The sequence below is a fragment of the Aythya marila genome (genome assembly GCF_965140915.1).
Source record: "Aythya marila genome assembly, contig: HAP1_HAP1_SCAFFOLD_176, whole genome shotgun sequence".
In the NCBI taxonomy this organism is placed as follows: Eukaryota; Metazoa; Chordata; class Aves; order Anseriformes; family Anatidae; genus Aythya; species Aythya marila.
In genome coordinates this window covers 207,898-229,485 of record NW_028136932.1, presented here as the reverse complement: position 1 = coordinate 229,485, position 21,588 = coordinate 207,898, and the positions used below count along the sequence as shown (strand labels likewise).

The window sequence follows — 21,588 nt, the reverse complement described above, 5'->3', positions numbered from 1 at the left end:
ATTTTGTTTCTTGTCCCTTAAGTATGTTTCCAATGTGTTGCTGAAACATTTTCCCTTTCAATCCTAAAAAAGGAGCTGTCACTGGTGAAGATCGGAGCTTATCCCTGAGCCCAGGAGCTGTCACCTTAGTCTTCCAATCGGACAAGGACGACTTCATTTCTCATGTAAATGCATTTGTCAGGTTTGCGTATTGTTTTTTCAGGAATGGAAAGTGTGTATAGAATGGATTTAAAATCAATTTTAAATGTAAAACGTCAAGGCAAAAAAGTTCTAATTACAACCTCTGCACACAATTTGCCAGCTGTGGGACTAGGAGTTTTCTTATTTACTGTGTTTTGTTTAACGTGTCTGAAGTTTAATGGACAGCAATCAAGGCGTGCTAGAAATCTGAAAGCACTTTATGCTTTGTTCTCTCCGTCATTTTGGTATAACAAACTAGCTTATGTTTTAAACCCTCCATGAGGTTAGTGGTTTCCCTAAAGGTAACAAGTCCCTGTGTGCTACAGTAAGACAGTAACAAAACATGAAGTATAGAAGTTCATCCTGTCATTATTCAGCTTCTGCCTATGGACACACAACTACGCTTATTTAAAGTGGTATCACCTTGAAACCTAATCAGCATTTTAAAAAGGACTTTGTAGCAGTTATTGGCTTTTGTCCTGGAGGGCTGAGGTTTGTTTTGTTTTGTTTTACATTCAGCATTTCCGTTTCTAGCTTACATTCCCCTGTTGTTTTGCATGAGGAAAGCGTGCAACTTTAGAAAGGAGAACGGAAAGAGCTGCTTTTTAGTCTAACTTTTCAGTTTGTCGTAGGAGTTCTAAATGTGGTAGGAGTAAAACACCAGAAGTACTGCTGCCAAAGTTATATTCAAACTCGTCTTTCTTGGAGAAGCAGAAGAAGCCCAGGGAGAAATAAATTTGCAAACATGCTCTTCATGCTCTCCTTTCCGAAGATTTCTCTGAGATATAGCCCATCCTCTGTGGGTTTTGAGGTATATGGTTCCCAGGAGTGAAAAGGAGGGCCAAACATCTCTCCTCTTGGATCTCAGCATGCCAGGGCTTTGGTGTACTGCCACTTACAGCTCCGCTTTTTCACCTGGAAAAAGCGACCGCATGATGTAGACTGAGGAGCCCTCACAGATTAACTTGCTATCACCAAGTGACGCCCATGAAAGGTGTATTTAAAAGCTAGGCTCATTATAGAATCACAACAAACCCCTCATGACTGGTGCAGTAGACAGTGAGGTAGAGGGCGAGCCCTGGAAAGACAGAAGAAAAGTAGCAGTGAGTTCTGGGTACCTTTGTGCAGACGAAACAGAAAAACGCAGGCAGTGAAGTAATAGTGTTCCGTTACTAATGCCAGCAATAGATAATTGCAACAATTATCTATTAGATCATAGGTACTAATTAACAGATAATTGCGCAACTCCGGAAATCAATAAATAACTGATTCCCCTCAGAGAATGTCTTCTACATTTTTATATTAAAAAGACTCCAGAGTTGTAATGGATTAAAATCCTACGGAAGGGAAAGAAATGGCATCAGCCACTAGTTCTGCAGAAGCGAAAAGTAATACTGATAGAGTTTAGATGGAAATTTTCACTTTGTGTGTTTAGTTTGGGGATTCTTTTTAAATCATTCATACCAGCGATTTAGTTCTTAAGGCTGTTTCTTTGAGATTAAGTGACAGGACTTCTGTTACTCTTTTCTTCTTGGAGTGCTTCTTGATAGTCTTACGTCAACCAGAACTTCTGTCTCTGTCGCAGATGTGAACAATGACCGTAGCTAAGAAGCCCAAATCTTCAAAGCCTAAAAAGCCCTCTTCAAGGCGGTCTGGCAAATCCAAGAAACCAAGTCCTAAAATACTGATGTCACGCACCGCCAACTGGGGCCGGATAGTGCCTGCAGAAGATTCAAGCCAAGTCTCTGTGGCCCAAGGACGTGGAGGTGCTATTTACTGTAGATCATCTGAAAAATCTAAGGCTTTTGCCCCAAGAGATCTAAGTAAGTGTGCGTTCTATCCTGCCTCCATTGTCTTCAAAGCAAAAGTAGAAAATGCAGTTCTTACTTGTTGCACTGATAGAGAAGGGGACTACTGTGAAGAAAGACTTCAAAAGCGAATCCCCTAAGGCAACTGAAGTGACTGATGTACAGAAATTAATTTTGATATATTTACAGTCAACAGAGAAATACGGGGAGCTTTTTGTAATGCACAGATTCCTCCATGTCTTTTCTGTTTTGCAGAGAAAAGTGTTTGATTGTTGCTATTCACAGCTTCCATTTTTCACAGGTTTTTTGAAGGATAACATTGCTCAGGAAAAGATCTGGTATCTGTAGGGGTACCGTCATTCCTAGTTCCTAGTTTTTACGTTTTTACCGTATAATTTCAAGTCTAAGTTTGTGGTTTAAGTTATAATAAGGAAAAAAACAGTAGTTGAGTTAATCAGGTTAAAGATTATAGATGGAGAGGAACTTGGCATTAGGTGCTACAAACAGAATGGCAGTTAGCCTTGCCTTAGAAAAATTAAAATGGTTGACTAAAGTTGTTTTTGTTTTTGTTTTTTTTTTCCCCAAAACATTGTGTTGACCAGCCAATTTGAATTTGGTGGTATTAAAGCTGTCTGCAATAAGTTTTTCTGGTTTGGATTGTAGCTAGCTCCTCTAGGTGCTCCTGCAGAATAGTATTTTTTTAAATACCTTTCTTCGAAACAAACAAACAAGATCTCTTTTTAAATTTAACTTTCTTGCAGTCGTTAATGATGGAATTGCTCCGCCACAGAGCATTCTTTTTCCACCTGAGAAGATTTGTATGGATTGGCGAGAAACACAAAGTGTTGGAGTTGGCCTGTACAATCTTGGCAACACATGTTTTCTTAATGCTACTCTACAGTGTTTGACCTACACACCCCCACTTGCCAATTACATGCTTTCTCTTGAGCACAGCCAGTCATGTGAGTACTTTCTAACAGTATTTTGAATCTGTTGGATAGCTCTGAAGGTGAAAGAACAGCAGTGATTCTGTGAGATAAGCTTATTTGCCTGATTTTACCTGTAGCAGCTGGCTTTGAGCACTGTATTAGCAGTGGGCTCCGAATAGCATATGGAGCGCAATTAATGCACCATGTTTTATTTATTTAGTTAGTTATTTGTTTGTTTGTTTGTTTGTTTGTTTATTAAAGGATTATTTATTGCTTCATGGGAATAATGAAGTGCATTGGACAGTAATGCATTTGGTAGTAATTTTAGAGAGTAATACATTTTGCAGCCTGTGGAGTTCACATTCCTGTCAGCCTTTACAACTGCGACTTTGCAGTAGTCTTTTAGATTTCTCATCACAACATGCATTTGAATACAGGCTTAGTGGATATTTTTCTTCTGTCAAGTTGTGTGAAATGAAATGTTACAAGACTGTTGGGACATTGGCATCTTGGGAGAATAGAATGTAGCAAGGAGAGTGGATATTGTATCTATAGTTTAAATTGTACTTAGATGTTTGTAGTTCTGGATATTTCGCTGGACTGGGATGCTTTGCTCTTTCACTCTTCAGGTCGTGAACAAGATTTTTGCATGATGTGCACGATGGAGACTCACATTAACCAGGCCCTGCGTTGCACTGTTGATGCCATCGAGCCTACGCATGTTATCAGTAATCTCAGTCGTAAGTGGCTTCAGATGTGTTTCTTTTCGATAGCTTGTAATCTTCAAATAATTATTTGATGTGTCTAAGTGGTTTTAACACTCCAATGAAGAGAGATTTTAGAAATACAAGAATGATTTCATTTTTAAATGAGGTCAATACTATCATCTTCTTATTTAGGAATAGGACAACATTTCCGTTTTGGCAGTCAAGAAGACGCACACGAGTTCTTGCGCTATACTGTTGATGCTATGCAGGAAGCGTGCTTGAACGGAAGCACCGAGTAAGCATAAACAAGTTCACTTTCATACATTCTCTAGCACCTTCTAGTCCTTTATTTACTCTCAGAAATGATCTCTAGCACCTTTTAGTGCCTTATTTACTATCAGCAACGCAAGTCTACATCATCCTTGGTTTTCATCAAACTCTTTGAAGAGTTAATTCTGTGCCTTAAATCTTCTGAGGTCTGATTATAATTTATTTCCAGATTGGACAGATCTTCTCAAGCTACCACCATCATTCATCAAATATTTGGAGGATTTCTAAGATCGAGAGGTACTTGAAAAAATATTCCTGTCCTTAGAACTGATCTGTGTCTTTTGTCGGTAGTAAAGCAGTCTGTAGTTTGTCTAAAGTAGTATCTGTCAACAACTTGAATTTGGACAGTTAGTCTCCTTCACATAATGTTAAGCATTTATATTTTGTTTCCAGTGAAGTGCTTGAATTGCAAAGCAGTTTCGGATACGTATGAGGCATTTCTTGATATCACTTTGGATATAAAGGTAAGATGTTTTCTAAATATAATTCATGATGTTTAAGTACATGCATAACTTTCTAAATTAAACTTGTTTAACTTAAAAAACCAAACCACATATAATGTTAAAACGTAAGAGCTTGGTGGTGCTAAGGAAGTGGATTGGACTTTGTCCTTCCGTGGAACCCATGTAAATAGTCTCCACATTTGCATTGGGTTTAAGGGGAAAGAATTCTCTTTCTGCAAAAATTATAATGCTGTCCTACTTCTTTGTTGTTCTACCTCAATATACATCTAATTGTTAGACTGATGAATTTGTCCCCAGTATTGATGACAAAGCACACTGTAGATGCTGTCTAGGCTACTGGAAAAGTATTTGTTCCAAAGTCAAATGCCTTCCAGGTGAGGTCAATGCTGAGCATGCTCTTTCTGCCTCCTTCTTCACAGTGCTCCTAGTAGATCGCTTGAGTATGTTAGTAAGATTCTCTTATAAACTACTAGTATGTCTCTGGAATTCTGAATTACGGTGACTTTGCGCTCTTCTTTCTCGCTGCTCTAGGCGGTTTCGTCTGTTAGCAGAGCTCTGGAACTCTTTGTGAAACCTGAAGAGCTGGATGGAGAGAATTGCTATAAATGTAGCGAGTAAGATTTTGACGAATTAGGTCTTAATCCTAGATGTCAGTTTTCTATGTTGCATGACTCTGTTGGACTACCTCTAAACTTTGGATCTACTTACAAGTTTTGTGGAAGTTTATAAAAGACTTGGATTTTTGTTTCCTTGGAGGGGGGAAGTCTTGTTCATAGGCATTCCCTATGGGTTTGCAATTCTCTGGCTTGTATTTTGCCATCAGAATTCAAAAAGAGCTACTTTTGTTCTTTCTATTTATTAGCTCTCGACAGTACTTTTCTTGATGTAAACTGCCCAGTTTCCGTTGTTCTCTGGGCTAGTGGCTAATTTTCACTGCTTACACCGTAGGTCCTACCTTGGAGCGGGCAATGTGTCAAACTGAACTATTTTGTTTCAAAGGATGGCAGATGGTTTCAGTGTCTTTCCAGACAAGCTCAGTACATGAAGACTTCCTACTGTTAAATGTCTCCCTCCTGTAGAATGACCATGTGCTTCTGTTGTATTTTTGATGTTGATAGTCGACCTATGTTGGAGATTATTTGCAATTTCTAGCCCTGGGGACCAAGGCTCTCTCGTTCCGCTTTCAGTATTTGTATTTCCCTTGAAAGCTGAAAGAATGTATCCAGGATTGGAGTTCAAATAGCCACTTTTGTAGACCAAGAAATGGTACCTTGCCATCCAACCTGGTCATACCCTTTTGTGAGAGATTCCTGTTCCCGCTATGCTCTGAGTTGTTGGGAAAATTGACCTTCTTCTGTGTATTAACAAACCTGACACGCAGTGCATGGGTTTATGAAAAGAAAAAAGACCAACCTATTATGCAAGTAAATATCATTCAAATAGCATAGGCATGCGTGAGACATTAAAAGGAGTTTGTTTTGGGGGCGAAAAAAGAAGATGCCTTCAAACACTTATCTCTGCTTGGTTTTAAGGTGTAAAAAGATGGTTCCTGCATCCAAGAGGTTTACCATACACCGTTCTTCCAAGGTTCTCACAATATCACTGAAAAGATTTGCAGATTTCACAGGTGGAAAGATCAACAAGGTATATTTACCACTGTAATGCAACTATATCATTGTGTAATGGGACATCCCCCAAAGCTGAAAGTTGTTAATATTTTCAGACAATAATTGTAGACTAACGACTATGGCTTATTCTTTCTCTTAATATCAATAAAGTTCCCGCTTGACAAGAAGCATATGCTTTCCTCTGAGAAGGCTGATTCATCAGGAAACAGTTCTCTGCAACTTCTAGTCTTAACCGTTGTTTATGGGAAGACTTATTTGTAGTGAATCAAGAAATATATTCTAGAAATATATTCTAGAAATCAATTCTAGTCTGTGTTTTTTGGAAGTGTTTTTCTCTGGCTAGTCCACGAAGTACTCTGGGATAATTTTTCTATCTTCTTGATGTCTCTTTAGGAGGTGAAATATCCGGAGTATTTGGACCTGAGAGCCTACATGTCGCAGTCAATGGGAGAACCACTGCTCTATGCCTTATATGCGGTGCTGGTACATCACGGTGTCAGCTGTCACTCAGGACACTATATATGCTATGTAAAGGTAGAAGTCAACAGCATTTCTAACAGGGTAAAGGTTGTGCTGGCAAACCAATTAAAGCATGACTAGCAGCTACTGTTTCTAGGGAAAAAGATTTCATTATATTTTTATTTGACATGTGTGTATTTTGTTCCTATCCGTGATTTCAATTGGAAAACGTGCAATTCACCTAAAGAAATCATTGTCTTTATTTGCAGGCTGGTAATGGACTTTGGTATCAGATGAATGATGCTAAAGTAGTGCGTACTGACATTAAAAGAGTTCTTGGTCAGCAAGCTTACATACTTTTTTATATCAGGTAATAACAAATCTTAAATTGTGTTCAGAAGAGATTTACTTTCCTGTTATTGATATTTTTCTGTTTTGCAAGTGTTTTTCTTGCTATCCCAGGAGAAGATTATTATTTGTCTAATTCAGTTCTGTCTAACCTGAAATTCTCTGTGTCGTTTATTATCTTTTGTTGCTTGGCCTTAAACTGCAGCACTTGTGTAAATTGCTATCTATGTGTTATCTGTAGCTGGCTACTTTAGAGAAGGAGAGAAATGAAGGTCATCTGTGGTGTAAGAATGAATTATTGCTGTGCAAGTGATAGTCTTAGTAGGAAGACTGTTCTCTACTTTTCAGTCTGTAGTCTTGGCGAAGCCTTCTGTAGAGAAGGCTTCCATATCGTATGAGCTGTTCCTCTAAAATGATAGGATGGGATTTAATCCAAGAGTAGGCTGAAAGAAAAACTAAACTACGATCACTGCTCTTTTCTGAAGGCGCTATGATTTGACACTTGGAGAACGTGCGTTTTACTTGCCAGCACCATCTTATCCCTGTTCATTCCCTCCTGGTCAGCAGGGGGCTAATAGTAAGCAGGCTGGATTTCTGGGACCACGACTTCTTCCTCATATGATTAAGGTAATTCAGGGAAGCGGGAGGGCAGATAACGGCACCAAACTGCTAGTGGGTTTGGGGTTTGGTGTGGGGTTTTTTGTTTGGTTTTAAGCATCTTTTTAGGTGTTAAGACCATTTGTAGAAACACTCAGTAGGAGAGTTTTGTGTTTCAAAATGTTACATGCAGTGTTTGCGTTAATCCATCTTGCAATTTCTTCTTTTTAAATACAGAATTCAAGCCGTTTAAATGGAAATGGATCCATAAAAGAGGACACAAAGACCACTGGTGTCACCCTAAAAAGGCCATCTTCAGCACCACCAATGGCCTGTGTTCAAAACCAGGCAATTACCAGGCCTTCAATGACTGATACGTCAAGAAAACAGAAGATCACCATCAGTATTCACAATAAATTGCCTGCTCGTCAGACTGTGTCACAGCCTGACTTTCTTAGCAGTGCTGTGGAGGATGAAGATCTCTACCAGGCTGTTCCTTCATCCACAATTACAAATTCGGTAATGCAAATGAAGCAAATGCAAACAAACAAAAAAGTTTCTGATGAAATTTTTGTGGAGCCAACAGTGAATGAAAATCCTAAACTCAGCTCTGATAACACAGTCCCTTATGGTGCAGAATCTTCAGGAAAATCTGAGGAGGAGTCAAAGGGCTTATTTCAAAGGAATTTGAAATGCAATGCAATGTCCTCTAATGGAATTTTGGTTGGAAAGGTAGTCCGTACATTGCAGCATTCCGATTCTTCCTGTCAGAATGCTGACAAAGGAAGATCCCAGCATGAGCTGCCAAAAACAGATTCACTAAATGGTGCTATTAGGTTAGTTACTGAATCTAAAGAAAACGGACTGAAACTTGATGATTCCACTTGCCGAGTTGAACCTGTTAAACCTTCTGAGATGTTCTTTTCTAAAACAAATGGATTGCTTGAAACATAGATTTGCTCCATCGAGAATTTCTCACCTACGATGTATTCGGGAGTGTTTATTGTGTTCCTAATTCAGGTGAAATACTGAGAAAACACAGCACACATGTGATCGTAAGGCTTTGTGGTATTATCCCCTTAGAATTTGCAGACCTGAGCTTACATTAGAACTTGTCAACTTAAGCTCAGCTGAGATAAAAATTCCTAAGTTTCCTAAAGTAGATTTTGGGGGGTGAGTTGGGGTTATCTTTGAAGTGTAGATAATGCATACAACTCACAGCGGTCTTGCTTACCATTTAATGGAGACATTCTGACAAGACTAGTCCTCAGTACTACTACAAATAGTATTTTTTTGTCTGCTGACTTGTGCGTTTTAATTGCAGATGCCTGGAGCTATGCCTTCAGTCAATCGAGAAGTCATCACGGAGTCCTTCAGAGCCAGCCAGCTGAACAGCTTGTCAGAGGAAATGAGGTAAAATGAGCACAGTCTGATTAAGACAAGACTTTATGGAACTTCGTTACAGTTTTATCTGTCTACTAATAGTATTTAATGGAAGGATTTAAATTAGTACAATTCCATACTGTGTGTCCAGTGTCACGAACAGAACTAATGATCAGCACTGAGCATATCACTCTGATGCAGGTTGGTGCCTCAAGGAGAACTTGTGTTCCTTTATAGAATGTTTTTCCATTTTTCTCCACTGTCTGGAGAAACACTGGCTGTTCCCCGCTCGCCCCTATGCCTTTTTTCTCAGAGCAGCAGGTGGAAGGAGACAGATGCGTTTGCTTTTTTAGTGCAATGGCTTCAGAAGCAAGAGGGGAAAAAGCACTTTCTCTGGGAGCTGAAGAAGGTGTCCTAATCACAGGAGAGGTTTCTAAATGGCATATCTTTGCGAGCGTTCCTGTAGTCCGGAGGTTTTTGTTTGTTTGCTCGACGTTGGAAGGTTTTACTCTTAATATTCACGTCCTTCAGCAGAAGTGAGAAATGGGTTTTTATTTTATGCAGTGTTGTGGAACCTCCGAAATCTCCTGGGAATGATGAATACCTCGCCCAGTACCAATGTGATGACCGTGGAGACAAGGAGAAAGCAAGAAGACCAAAAGAACGTGACCTCATTTCAAAAGAAAATGTTTTGTACGGCAAAGACTCTTCTGAGCCTGGTGAGAAATTGCGGCAAACTTCCTCTCTCGAGTCTGACACTGAATGTAGCTCTAACAATCTTTCTTCCTTAGCTATTGCAGATAGATGCCAAGATACAAAGGACAAGACTAAAACCACTGAGAAAGAGCATTACCGAAGCAAGAGGGAACATGCTCCTAGTGAAGAGAAGGAGAGTCAAAAAGCAGGTCCTTCCAGCAAGAGGAGGTGTTCTCTGAGCGTGGAATTTGTTGAGCAAAAGAGTCACAAGCAGGAGTACTGGGAGGGAAGCAGGTACAGATCTTTCCCTCGTGAAAGAAACAGCCCTGAGAATGGCAGAAGAGCAGTCAAATATTCAAAGTACAGATCTGGCAGCGGAGGAAGATCAGAACAAGGTAGCAATAGGTACTACCGATCCAAAGGGGAAAGAAGTTGGAGCAGAGAAAGATACTATCGAGACGAAGCACGGAGATGGGAAAGATGTGGCTATTACAAGGATTACTATTCACCTCATGCGACAGGAGACAGTAGAGAGAGAAAGTTCTCTCACGGCGATTCAGCCTTTGACAGATCGACTGCAACTTACTACAGCAGGTCACATAAGCATTATCATTACAAAAGCGGATGGCCTCACGGTTCCCTCTTGAGAGAGGAAGATGTACGTCGCTTTGGCACACCCCGAGCAGACTTGCATCGTTGCTCGGTACCTCAGCAACATTCCAGAAGACATTCTCGTGAAAGACATGCGCTTCCACCTGTGTCAGCTCATTTGGAGAACTGTCGCCAGAAAACTGAAACAGAAGGAAACAGAAAAAGAAAATATACCCGTGCAGAAGGTAGTGAAAGTGAAATAGAAAGGAAAGACAGAAAGATAGAAAAGGAGCTTGTAGGTGGTGAAAAAAATGCAAAAATATCACAAGTTCTGGAAGAAAAAGAAGTCTAAGGATAAAGATGGAGAGAAGGATTCCAAGTAAGCAAGGATTCCAGCATACTCCGCATTTTTTATCCTAATTCTTTTCTGGGTGCTTCTCATGTCTTCCTTTTTTTTTTTTTTTTTTTTTTTTTTTTTCCTGGTGGTTTCTAAGTTATTTAGATAGCACCAGCTGGCTGGGGATCATGTTGTTAGGTTGATCAGTGAAGACAGGAAAGCTCTTGCTGAATTGTGTCAGAGCACTAGCTTTGGACCACATAGTTCGAATCACATCCGTACACCATTCCAGATTAGGTTAAAAGATTTTTTCTGCTTGCACGTATTCCAGAGCTAGCCGTTGTTAATGATCTGTGTACAAACCAGGACCTATGGTCCTTCAATCTGACGGCTTAAGTTTGCTGCATCTAAAGTAAGTTGCGTGTGCACAAAGCACCACAAAATAGCTGACATGCTGCAAATCATCACCTGTGGTAAAATAAATCAGGTTTCATATAGGCAACAAGTGCCACATCTTTTTTTCCCTTTTTAACTTGCATGTTTCTTTCAGACTTCATGATTTGTGTTTCTGTGCGCTCCGCTTTGACAATGCCAATCGCAAGCGTAAGAAAAAGAAGAAAAAGGAGAAGAAAAAGAAGAAAAAGGAGAAACACCAGGAAAGCGAAAGGCTCCTTGGAACACTTAGATCCTCGTTTCCAGAAGATAATGCGGGAGAAGAAGGAAGAATGCCATCCTCCAGATGGCTCTTCATGTCAGTAATGCAGAAGTGAGAGCAGTAAACAACCTTACAAGGAAGGGAAGACTTCCAGTGCAGGCGAAAGCAAGAAATACTGCTCCATCGCATCCAACGACTATACTAAAGGTAAGCGGCCGCAGCGTGTGTGAGGAATTCCTTTTATATTAATCTCGAGATTATTTCAAACAGTCTTGAAGTGCTTGATGACTTAACAGTCTGCAGATTTATTATCAAATCAAAAAAAAACCCCACTTGGTAGACTATTTTTTTCCCAGTTTTGAATGGCCACTAGGAAAGAAGGCCTGAAATAAAGAGGTTAAAGGCAAATGGTTTTCATTTGGTTTGATGATGAAGTGGCAAACAAGAGGAAGAGTTGCAAGCTCCCTTCTTAAATTCAGTCCAGCCAAGTAGGAAAAGTAAATGTGGACAGCTGTATCTTGGCAAAGAAGATAGTAGGGAGCAAGGAGGTTCAGCAGTCAAGATGGAAGGTGATGCCATGAGGCTTAGAGGCTAGTAATGTTCTAATGAACATGGCCAAGTCTTGCGCTGGGCAGCCTGCTTGGGTCCAAAGCCTGCAGTCCTCCCCAAGATGTCGGCGAGGGGCTGGTGAGCCGTTGGGACGGAACCCCCGTTGCCCGGGTTCCCCAAGCAACCGCCCCACTCTCCAGCCACCATGGCAGGTCCAGCAGCCGGCTCCCGCTCCTCCCGGGGCTGCGGCCCTGCTGGCGAGCCCAGCGCCCCAGAGCTCAGCCCAGCGGCCTTTTTCCCACAGAGGGTTTCCCCAGACGGCTTCCGCGGCTTGCGCAGACGCAAAACTCCCCCTTCGTCGTCCCAGCCGTGCCGCCAACGGTGGCTGCCTGGCTGCTGCCCTCCCTCCCCGGAGCGACGGCGCTGCCCTTGCAGCCCCCGCAGGTACCCACCCTCCCCTCCGCGCTGCCCCAGGCCACCGTCTGGCACGTGGTGCCGGGGGTCCAGGGGCAGGTGCTGCAGCTCCCCGCCGGGGTGCAGCTGCCACCTGGGGGGCACCTCCCAGCCCAGGGGCACCACCTGCAGCTTGGGCAGCTCCCCGCCAGGGGGCAGCTCCCTGCTGTGGGGCAGCTCCCCGCCGTGGGGCACCAGCTGCAGCTGGTGCAGCTCCCCGCTGTGGGGCAAAACCTGCAGCTGGTGCAGCTCCCAACCATGGGGCACCAGCTGCAGCTGGTGCAGCTCCCCGCCGGGGGGCAGCTCCCCCACACCGCTCCTCCCTGTGCCCCCGTCCATCAGTGGGGACAGCCCATGGTGACGGGGACACTGGTACCCCACCATGCGCTGGGGCTGGGGCCCAGGGCCGTGCTCCATGGGGAGCTCCTGCACCCCGCAGGCACCTGCCTGTTGCAGGCCCCCGCCCAGCGCAACCCCCCGCCACCCCTCGTCCCGGGGCCTCCGCTGCGGGGGCAGGCGCTCCCCACGCCCCGCACCCTGAGCAGCAGCCGGGGGCAGCTGCCGGAGCCCTGCTTGCACGCCGTGGGGCTCAGCGAGGACCAGGGGCCCCCGCTGCCCGGCCCCACTGCCCCCAAGCCTGCCCAGGCTCCAAGGACCGCCAGCACCCAGACGGCGACGCCTGACGGTGAGTTTGGGGCTGGCACAGCCGGCCGCTGGGCGCCCCACACCCAGGGGCCATGGGAAAGCTGACATCGCCCGTCTTGGGGGATTTTCTTGCTTCGTCCTCAGCGGCGACAGCCCCGCAGGTGCCTGAGGAGCCCCCGCAGCTGCCCGAGCTGGGCCCTGATGCCTTTGCCGAGGCCTTTCCAGAGCTGGCAGGGGACAGCCAGCAGCTGCAGCACATGCAGGACGAGCTCCTGGCCGACCTGGACATCCCCATCCCCGGCATGGAGGAGCTGCTCAGCTGGCTCGATGCCGTGGAGCCCCAGGACGCCTTCCCCGATTTGCCCAGCAGTCCTGCCCTCAGCCGCTTCCTCTCGCAGCTGCCCGACCTCTGCGAGGACATCGAGGAGCCGAGCACGCAGGGACTGGAAGCCACAGGAGCCCTCGGTGAGGTCCCCTCAACCCCTGGGCTGCGCCCCGAGAAGCTTGAGGGTGGGCTGTCGCTGCAGTCCCCCGTCGTGCCAGCAGTGAGCCCCCCGCTCAGCCCTGCAGCCAGTCCCCTGCCCAGTGCGCTTAGGAGCCCCCTACCCAGTCCACCCCTGAGTCCCCCCAGGAGCCTCCCTGACACCCAGCTCCTCAGTGCCCTTAGTAGACCCCTGCCCCAACCCCCCCAGCGTTCCCTCAAGACCCGCCCCAACCCCAAGGTCCCCAGTGCCCTTAGTAGACCCCAGCCCAAATCCCCCCCGAGTTCCCCCAAGAAACGCCCCAACCCCAAGGGCCGCACTGACCATAGGAGACCCCTGCCCAAACGCCCCCTGGGTCCCCTCAAGAGCCCCCCGCCTGCCCCTGCGTCCACCGGCACCAAGCGGGGGGCCAAGCGCCCTGCGCCCAGCAGCACCCCCGGGACAGCGCAGAGCTGCCAGCACAGGAGGCCGACGACAGAGAACCCCCCCGGCAAGGAGAGGAAGACGCTGCTGGGCCAGGCTGGCCAAGGCCGCAAGAGACCGTGCCAGGGGAAGACGGGTGGCAGCAGCACGGTGGCTGGCAGCAGCAGGGAAGCAGGCAGCAGTGGGCAGCAGCTGGCGATCAACAGCACCACGGCACCCAGCAAGAGAGCGCGAAGCCCGGGGGCTGCAGGGGGGCAAGGAGCAGCGGCGCCACCTCCCCGCAGAGCGCGGCTGCTGCCGGAGACTCCGAGTGGGGAGCCCCGTGCCGTGCGGCCCCAGGACAGGCTCTGTCCCCAGGCCAGCGGGGCCAGGACGCTGCAGCGCCAGCAGCCGGGGACAAAGACCCCCAGCGAGACTTTGCAGCCGCTGGGGGCCAGGGCCAAGGCGCTGGGGCCAGCGTGCCAGCTGGCCTGTGTGCAGCCGCAGCCCACCTCCAGCAGCCCCAGCAGCATGCCCAGCGCCCCGCCGACAGTGCCAGGCTCCAGCTACCCGTGACCGACCTCGGGCTTCTCCTCGACGGCCCCCGCAGCACCCAGGCAGGCACAGAGACCTCTGCAGGCACCTGCTCCAGCTTCAGCCACGCTCCTCAGCCCTTGCCCCTCTCGCTTGCCCTCTCCCCTCTCTCGTGCTGGAGCTAGGGGATGGGCTTGCCACTCACAGGGATGGCAACAGCGCCAATGGCAAATGCGCGCGCGCCTCACCCAGGAAGGTGGCAATGGCAAGCTGGGGAGATGCTGGCAGCAGCTGGGCTGGGAAAGCTTGGCCATGGCAACTGCTGCTTGGGACACCAAAGGGCTGAGAGACAAGACTTGCTTCTTCTTTCGGGGCATTGCTCTTCTTTCCTGCCTTCTGGATTAAATTCCTCTCCTTAGGTGGTCACTCAGCAAGGCCTCTGCCTGCAGAGCACTTCTTCTTGCACTGGCATGCCAAGGGGATAAGAACTGGGAGGTTTTGGGGACAGCAAATGATCAGTGGGATGGGAAGTGATGATGGGGATAGCAATTCATTGGAATGGGACAAATGGGTTTTATTTGTATTAAATTTAAATTTTTAAATTTTCATTTAATTTATTGGTTTTCCTATTTATTTAATTAAATCCACTTTATTGACTGTGTTGTACGGTATGGCATTGTTTTATTATTATAAAATTATAAGTATTTAATAGCATTAAATATTTTTATATATTAATATCTTATAAACTGTAAGTATCATTATTTATTATTTTGTTGGTTTTTATTCCTTTTCTACCCTATTAAACTCTCTTTATCACAACGCACTGGTTTGGATTTTATTTTTCCTTCCGAGTCGTTCTGGATTCACTCCGGATGGGGGGACACTAGCGAACGCCTGTGTGCTTCAGATCCAAGGTCACCTTTGCCCTCATTCAAGATACATATTTGCATCTGTTGTTGTGAAACAAAATTAACAACAGGAACAATAAAGTTACCTACTTGCTAGCAGCAGCTCTACATTTGCTGGGGTCTGCTCTATGCATTTTGAAGACCATTCCATGCTCTTCAGCCCCTTCAGGAGGAAATGTATGGTTCTAGGAAAATGCGTCTTGACCTGATGCAAAGCTGTGACGCAGCCTGCAGCTGCTGCAAGCCCTGGCATTTTACCTGCAGCCCCTCCAACAACTCTGATGTTCCCTGCATCGACTTCAACCACTGCGGCAGGACCTGAGGCCCCTCAAACCCTTGTCACACACCCTGCAGCCCCTCGAGCCCCTGGCATGTTCCCTGCAGCCCCTCCAGCCCCTGGCATGTTCCCTGCAGCCCCTCCAAGCCTGGCACAGGCCCTACAGCTGGCTCCGGGGACGACCCCGTTGCTGTCTCAGGCACCAATACACACAAGGGGAAGGAATGCATGCAGAAGTCATCTCGTTTCGGAAGGGCAGAAAGTCCTCCCAAGAAGGGGAAGGAGCAAGAGGAAGGTGAGGCAGCCTACCCCAAGGTAGGGCCATCCCAGGGCACAGGAGGCTGTTGGAAAGGAGATTAGATAGAAAAGCAGCAGGAAGCAGGTGATCCCCATCCCTGGGCGAGCTGCGAGCCATGGGACAAGATTGCAGCTGTCCTCCAGGTGAGCACATTGTCAGCTGGCTGCTGCGCTGCTGGGATAGCAGCTGTGGGAGCCTGGCAGCAGAGGCCAGGGAAGCCAAGCAGCTGGGATCCTTCTCTGGGGAAGGGGGCACTGAGAAAGCGCTTGCAAACGGGGCACAAGCCCTCAGCCTCTGGAGGCGTGAAGGAAAGGGATCCCTTCTGGGAAGATGCTGTGGGCTTGCTGAGGCTCGAAGAACAGACGGTGCTGGCTGCTACCAGCGTGCTGCAGCAGCGGCAAGACAGAGCCGTGGTGGTTTTCCTCAGCTGGGCAGCTGAGCTCCAGCACAAGCGCTCTCTCCCTGCCCCTCCTCCAACGCCAAGGGGAGAAAAGAGGCTGGCAAGGGCTCAAGGGCTGCCAGAAGGACAGGGAGATCACTCCACAAGGAGCGTCACGGGCAAAGCAGGCTCAGCACAGCCTGTTCCAGTCCAGCCCGGGGCCTGCTCCTGCGGGGGCTCTCCACAGGCCGCGGCCTCCTCCAGGCCACAGCCACCTGCTCCACCGGGGGCTCCTCCAGCCACAGGGGGGCTGCAGCGTGGAGATCTGCTCCACGGGGGACCCATGGGCTGCAGGGGGACAGCCTGCTCCACCAGGGGCCTCTCCCTGCACAGGCCGCAGGGGAACTGCTGCTGGGAGCCTGGAGCACCTCCTGCCTCCTGCTGCACGGACCTTGGGGGCTGCACAGAGCTTTCTCACTCCTCCCTGAGCCAGACGCTGCTGGGCAGCAGCTTTTGTTCCCTTTCTTAGATGGGCTCTCCCCCAGGCGCAAACATCATCCTTTTGCTCTGCGTTCTGGGCAGCAGCGGGTGGGTCCCTCCTGGAAGGAGCCTCCTGGCAGCGGCCCTGAGCTCCCATGGGGCAGCTGCTGCATTCTCCTCACAGAGGACACCCCTGCAGCCCCCCGCTCCCACAGCCTGGCCACGCAAACCCAAGCCAAGACGAGCGAGCCTCCCTGATAGCCAGCCAGCAGCTGGCTCAGCCTGGGACCCCAGGCCAGTGCCCACAAGACTCTCCTGGGCCTTGAAAAGCAAGCCTTGTGGGGACGGAGCACCCACAAAGAAGGGACTCACACAACAGGACTCCTTGCCAACACCGCCTCACAGACACCTGGGCCTTGAGCGGGTAGCTCACCTTGAGCGAGCTCATTTCCTTCCCAGTAGCTGAAATGTGCCCTTTCGGGGGCATTTGGGGACTACAGCGTGCTGCTGAGAGGGATGTTGGAGCTCCTTCAGGGCAGTGCTTCCACTAAGGCAAGGCCTTTTCTGCATCTTCTACTGCCCTGCAAGCGAGGATGCTTGGGGCACACAAGAAGCTGGCAGGGGACACAGCTGCAGGGATTGCAGGGATTCCTAAAGTCATAGCCAAATACAAGAAAGACAGGAGGACGTGATGCTTCCGAGAGAAAGGAGCTTGCTTTGGGGTCCAAATCCATCCATTTTTCAAATTAAAATATTTTCATATATTTTATTTGGGGCCTCCTCCTCCACCTTCACTTCCTCCAACACATCCTCCCCCTCCTCATTTTCTAGGATTTTTCTGTTTTTTATTTTTTGGCCTCCTCCTCTCCCACCTCCTTCTCCTCACCCACTTTTTTTGTATTTGTGATTTTTTTGGCCTCCTTCTCCACAACCTCCTCCTCCTCCACGTCCTCCTCCTCCTCTTTTTTTGTCTTTTACATTTTGGCCTCTTCCTCCTTTTCAACTCCTCCTCCACCACTTCCTCTTCCTCCTCCACCACATACTACTAAATATATATATATATATTTTTATTTATTATTATTTTGGACTCCTCCTCCACAACCTTCTCCTCCGCCACCTCCTCCACCTATGCTTCTTTTGTTTGGATTCTTTTTTTTTGGCCTCAACCTCAAACACCTTTCCTTCCGCAACGTCCTCCTACTATTATTTTGTTATTTTTTCGATTTTTTTTGCCTCCTCGTCCACCGCCTCCTCCTCCTCCTCCTCCACCGCCTCCTCCTCCTCCACCGCCTCCTCCTCCTCCACCGCCTCCTCCTCCTCCTCCTCCAACGCCTCCTCCTCCTCCTCCTCCAACGCCTCCTCCTCCTCCTCCTCCAACGCCTCCTCCTCCTCCTCCTCCAACGCCTCCTCCTCCTCCTCCTCCTCCTCCTCCACCGCCTCCTCCTCCACCACCACCGCCGCCTCCTCCTCCTCCTCCTCCTCCTCCCCCCCCCCATTTATAGGGAGGAGCAGCCACACCCCCGGTTGATGACAAGCTATTTGCATAATAGCTAACAATCGCTACCCAGGCAACCAGGCCACAAGCAATGCATCAGAGAGCATCATCAAGTTGCTAGGAGCCGCCAGCTGCTACCTTACAGGGCTACGGTGCCATGGTCCTGTGGGATTACAAACAGAACTAGAATTAGGAGCGGTGGTCAACGCTCAGCACCAGAGAGGGTGTTTTGTTTTGGAGTCCACCGCCTCCTCCTCCTCCTCCACCGCCTCCTCCTCCTCCTCCACCGCCTCCTCCTCCTCCTCCACCGCCTCCTCCTCCTCCTCCTCCACCGCCTCCTCCTCCACCGCCTCCTCCTCCACCGCCTCCTCCTCCTCCACCGCCTCCTCCTCCTCCACCGCCTCCTCCTCCTCCACCGCCTCCTCCTCCTCCACCGCCTCCTCCTCCTCCACCGCCTCCTCCACTACCTCCTCCTCCTCCTCCTCTCCATTTATAGGGAGGAGCAGCCACATCCCCGGTTGATGACAGGCTATTTGCATAATAGCTAACAATCGCTACCCAGGCAACCAGGCCACAAGCAATGCATCACAGAGCGTCATCAAGTTGCTAGGAGCCGCCAGCTGCTACCTTACAGGGCTACGGTGCCATGGTCCTGTGGGATTACAAACAGAACTAGAATTAGGAGCGGTGGTCAACGCTCAGCGCCAGAGAGGGTGTTTTGTTTTGGAGTCCTCCGCCTCCTCCTCCTCAACCACCTCCTCCTCCACCTCCTTCTCCTCCTCCACCTTCTACTCCTTCTCTTTTGTTTTTTGTTTTTTTTTGGCCTCCTCCTCCACCACCTCCTAGTCCTCCTCCACCTCCTCCTTTTTGTTTTTTTTTTTTGCTGCCACTTCCTTCTCTCACATTCTACTATTTCTCCTCCACCTTCTTCTCTCCTCTTCCACCTCCATCGTGTCCCTCTGCCTAGCCCTTGCTCACCTCCTCTTTTGTCACCGCTTCGTACTCATCCGTCTCCTTTTCCAGAAATGCCGCCACCTCCTCAATCTTCTCCGCCACCTCCTCAATCTTCTCCGCCACCACCTCCACTGCCCCCTTCCCCTCTTACCCCCCCCCCTTTTCCACCTATGCCTCTTCCTCATCGTCCTCCTTTTCTGTTTCCATCTTCTCCCATCTCCCCTCTCCAGCACTCTGGCTCCCACTGCCCCCCTTTGGCCCTTTTATAGGGAGGAGCAGCCACACCCCTGATTGATGACAAGCCATTTGCATAAGAGCTAACAATCGCTACCCAGGCAACAAGCAACGCATCACAGAGCGTCATCAAGATGATAGGAGCCGCCAGCTGCTACCTTACAGGGCCACGGTGCCACGGTCCTGTGGGGTGACAAATGGAACTAGAATTAGGAGCGGTGGGCAGCGCTCACAACCAGAGCCTCCCAGAGAAGCCGCCTTGGCACACCTGGTTCGTGGCAACTTTTCCTGACATCTCTGGGCTCACCATCATTGCTACCAGCATGCCTTAGCAAGGAGCATGCAGAGGAAGTTGGCCAGGAAGTTTCTGCCGAGGTGGAGGAGGCTGTGGAGGAGGAATAGTCCGTAGGGCTGGAGAAGGAGAAGGAGGAAGAGGCAGTGGAGGTGGAGGAGGTGTTGGAGGTGCAAGAGGCAGGGAAGGAGGAGAAGGAGGAGGAAAATGAGAAATAGGATTAGCAGGCGGGGGACGAGGAGGATGCGGTAGACAAGGAGGAGGCAGCGAATGAGGAGGAGGCAGTGGACAAGAAAAAGGCCGTGGATGATGAGGAGGAAGTGGTGGAGGAGGACGTGCTGGAGGTATCATAGAATCACAATTGTTAGAGGAGACCTTCACATTTGTCCGGTCTAGTCATCACTGTACTACCAATGTCACCCAATAAACCATGTTCCTAAGCACCAGCTCCAACCTGTCCTTGAACACCCTGCTCCTCTGGGGCGTCCTCCACAGGTCGCAGCCTCCTCTAGGGCAGATCCACCTGCTCCACCGGGGGCTCCTCCAGCCACAGGGGGGCTGCAGCGTGGAGATCTGCTCCACGGGGGACCCATGGGCTGCAGGGGGACAGCCTGCTCCACCAGGGGCCTCTCCCTGCACAGGCCGCAGGGGAACTGCTGCTGGGAGCCTGGAGCACCTCCTGCCTCCTGCTGCACGGACCTTGGGGGCTGCACAGAGCTTTCTCACTCCTCCCTGAGCCAGACGCTGCTGGGCAGCAGCTTTTGTTCCCTTTCTTAGATGGGCTCTCCCCCAGGCGCAAACATCATCCTTTTGCTCTGCGTTCTGGGCAGCAGCGGGTGGGTCCCTCCTGGAAGGAGCCTCCTGGCAGCGGCCCTGAGCTCCCATGGGGCAGCTGCTGCATTCTCTTCACAGAGGACACCCCTGCAGCCCCCCGCTCCCACAGCCTGGCCACGCAAACCCAAGCCAAGACACCGAGCGAGCCTCCCTGATTGCCAGCCAGCAGCTGGCTCAGCCTGGGACCCCAGGCCAGTGCCCACAAGACTCTCCTGGGCCTTGAAAAGCAAGCCTTGTGGGGACGGAGCACCCACAAAGAAGGGACTCACACAACAGGACTCCTTGCCAACACCGCCTCACAGACACCTGGGCCTTGAGCGGGTAGCTCACCTTGAGCGAGCTCATTTCCTTCCCAGTAGCTGAAATGTGCCCTTTCGGGGGCATTTGGGGACTACAGCGTGCTGCTGAGAGGGATGTTGGAGCTCCTTCAGGGCAGTGCTTCCACTAAGGCAAGGCCTTTTCTGCATCTTCTACTGCCCTGCAAGCGAGGATGCTTGGGGCACACAAGAAGCTGGCAGGGGACACAGCTGCAGGGATTGCAGGGATTCCTAAAGTCATAGCCAAATACAAGAAAGACAGGAGGACGTGATGCTTCCGAGAGAAAGGAGCTTGCTTTGGGGTCCAAATCCATCCATTTTTCAAATTAAAATATTTTCATATATTTTATTTGGGGCCTCCTCCTCCACCTTCACTTCCTCCAACACATCCTCCCCCTCCTCATTTTCTAGGATTTTTCTGTTTTTTATTTTTTGGCCTCCTCCTCTCCCACCTCCTTCTCCTCACCCACTTTTTTTGTATTTGTGATTTTTTTGGCCTCCTTCTCCACAACCTCCTCCTCCTCCACGTCCTCCTCCTCCTCTTTTTTTGTCTTTTACATTTTGGCCTCTTCCTCCTTTTCAACTCCTCCTCCACCACTTCCTCCTCCTCCTCCACCACATACTACTAAATATATATATATATTTTTTTTTTTATTTATTATTATTTTGGACTCCTCCTCCACAACCTTCTCCTCCGCCACCTCCTCCACCTATGCTTCTTTTGTTTGGATTCTTTTTTTTTGGCCTCAACCTCAAACACCTTTCCTTCCGCAACGTCCTCCTACTATTATTTTGTTATTTTTTCGATTTTTTTTGCCTCCTCCTCCGCCTCCTCCTCCTCCACCGCCTCCTCCTCCTCCACCGCCTCCTCCTCCTCCACCGCCTCCTCCTCCTCCACCGCCTCCTCCTCCTCCACCGCCTCCTCCTCCTCCACCGCCTCCTC

General features: G+C 48.8%; 2 protein-coding genes across 2 annotated transcripts; both read left to right on the top strand.

Annotated features, from left to right (window-relative positions):
- Positions 1-1,774: 1,774 nt before the first annotated feature.
- Positions 1,775-8,404, top strand: LOC309891298 (ubiquitin carboxyl-terminal hydrolase 42-like; the record flags this gene model as incomplete). The annotated part of the gene is made up of 12 exons (XM_082785663.1): positions 1,775-2,003; positions 2,750-2,950; positions 3,547-3,657; positions 3,817-3,919; positions 4,124-4,191; positions 4,348-4,418; positions 4,950-5,032; positions 5,951-6,062; positions 6,440-6,580; positions 6,775-6,875; positions 7,339-7,480; positions 7,688-8,404. 12 exons carry the CDS (start codon positions 1,775-1,777, stop codon positions 8,402-8,404), a joined length of 2,079 nt encoding a protein of 692 aa, XP_082641789.1.
- A 30-nt stretch (positions 8,405-8,434) lies between these two features.
- On the top strand, positions 8,435-11,086 carry LOC309891297 (uncharacterized protein; the record flags this gene model as incomplete). The annotated part of the gene is given in 3 exon segments (XM_082785662.1): positions 8,435-8,448; positions 9,848-10,427; positions 10,429-11,086. Coding segments are annotated over 3 exon segments (669 nt in total). The 3' UTR covers positions 10,504-11,086.
- Between the last annotated feature and the right edge of the window lie 10,502 nt (positions 11,087-21,588).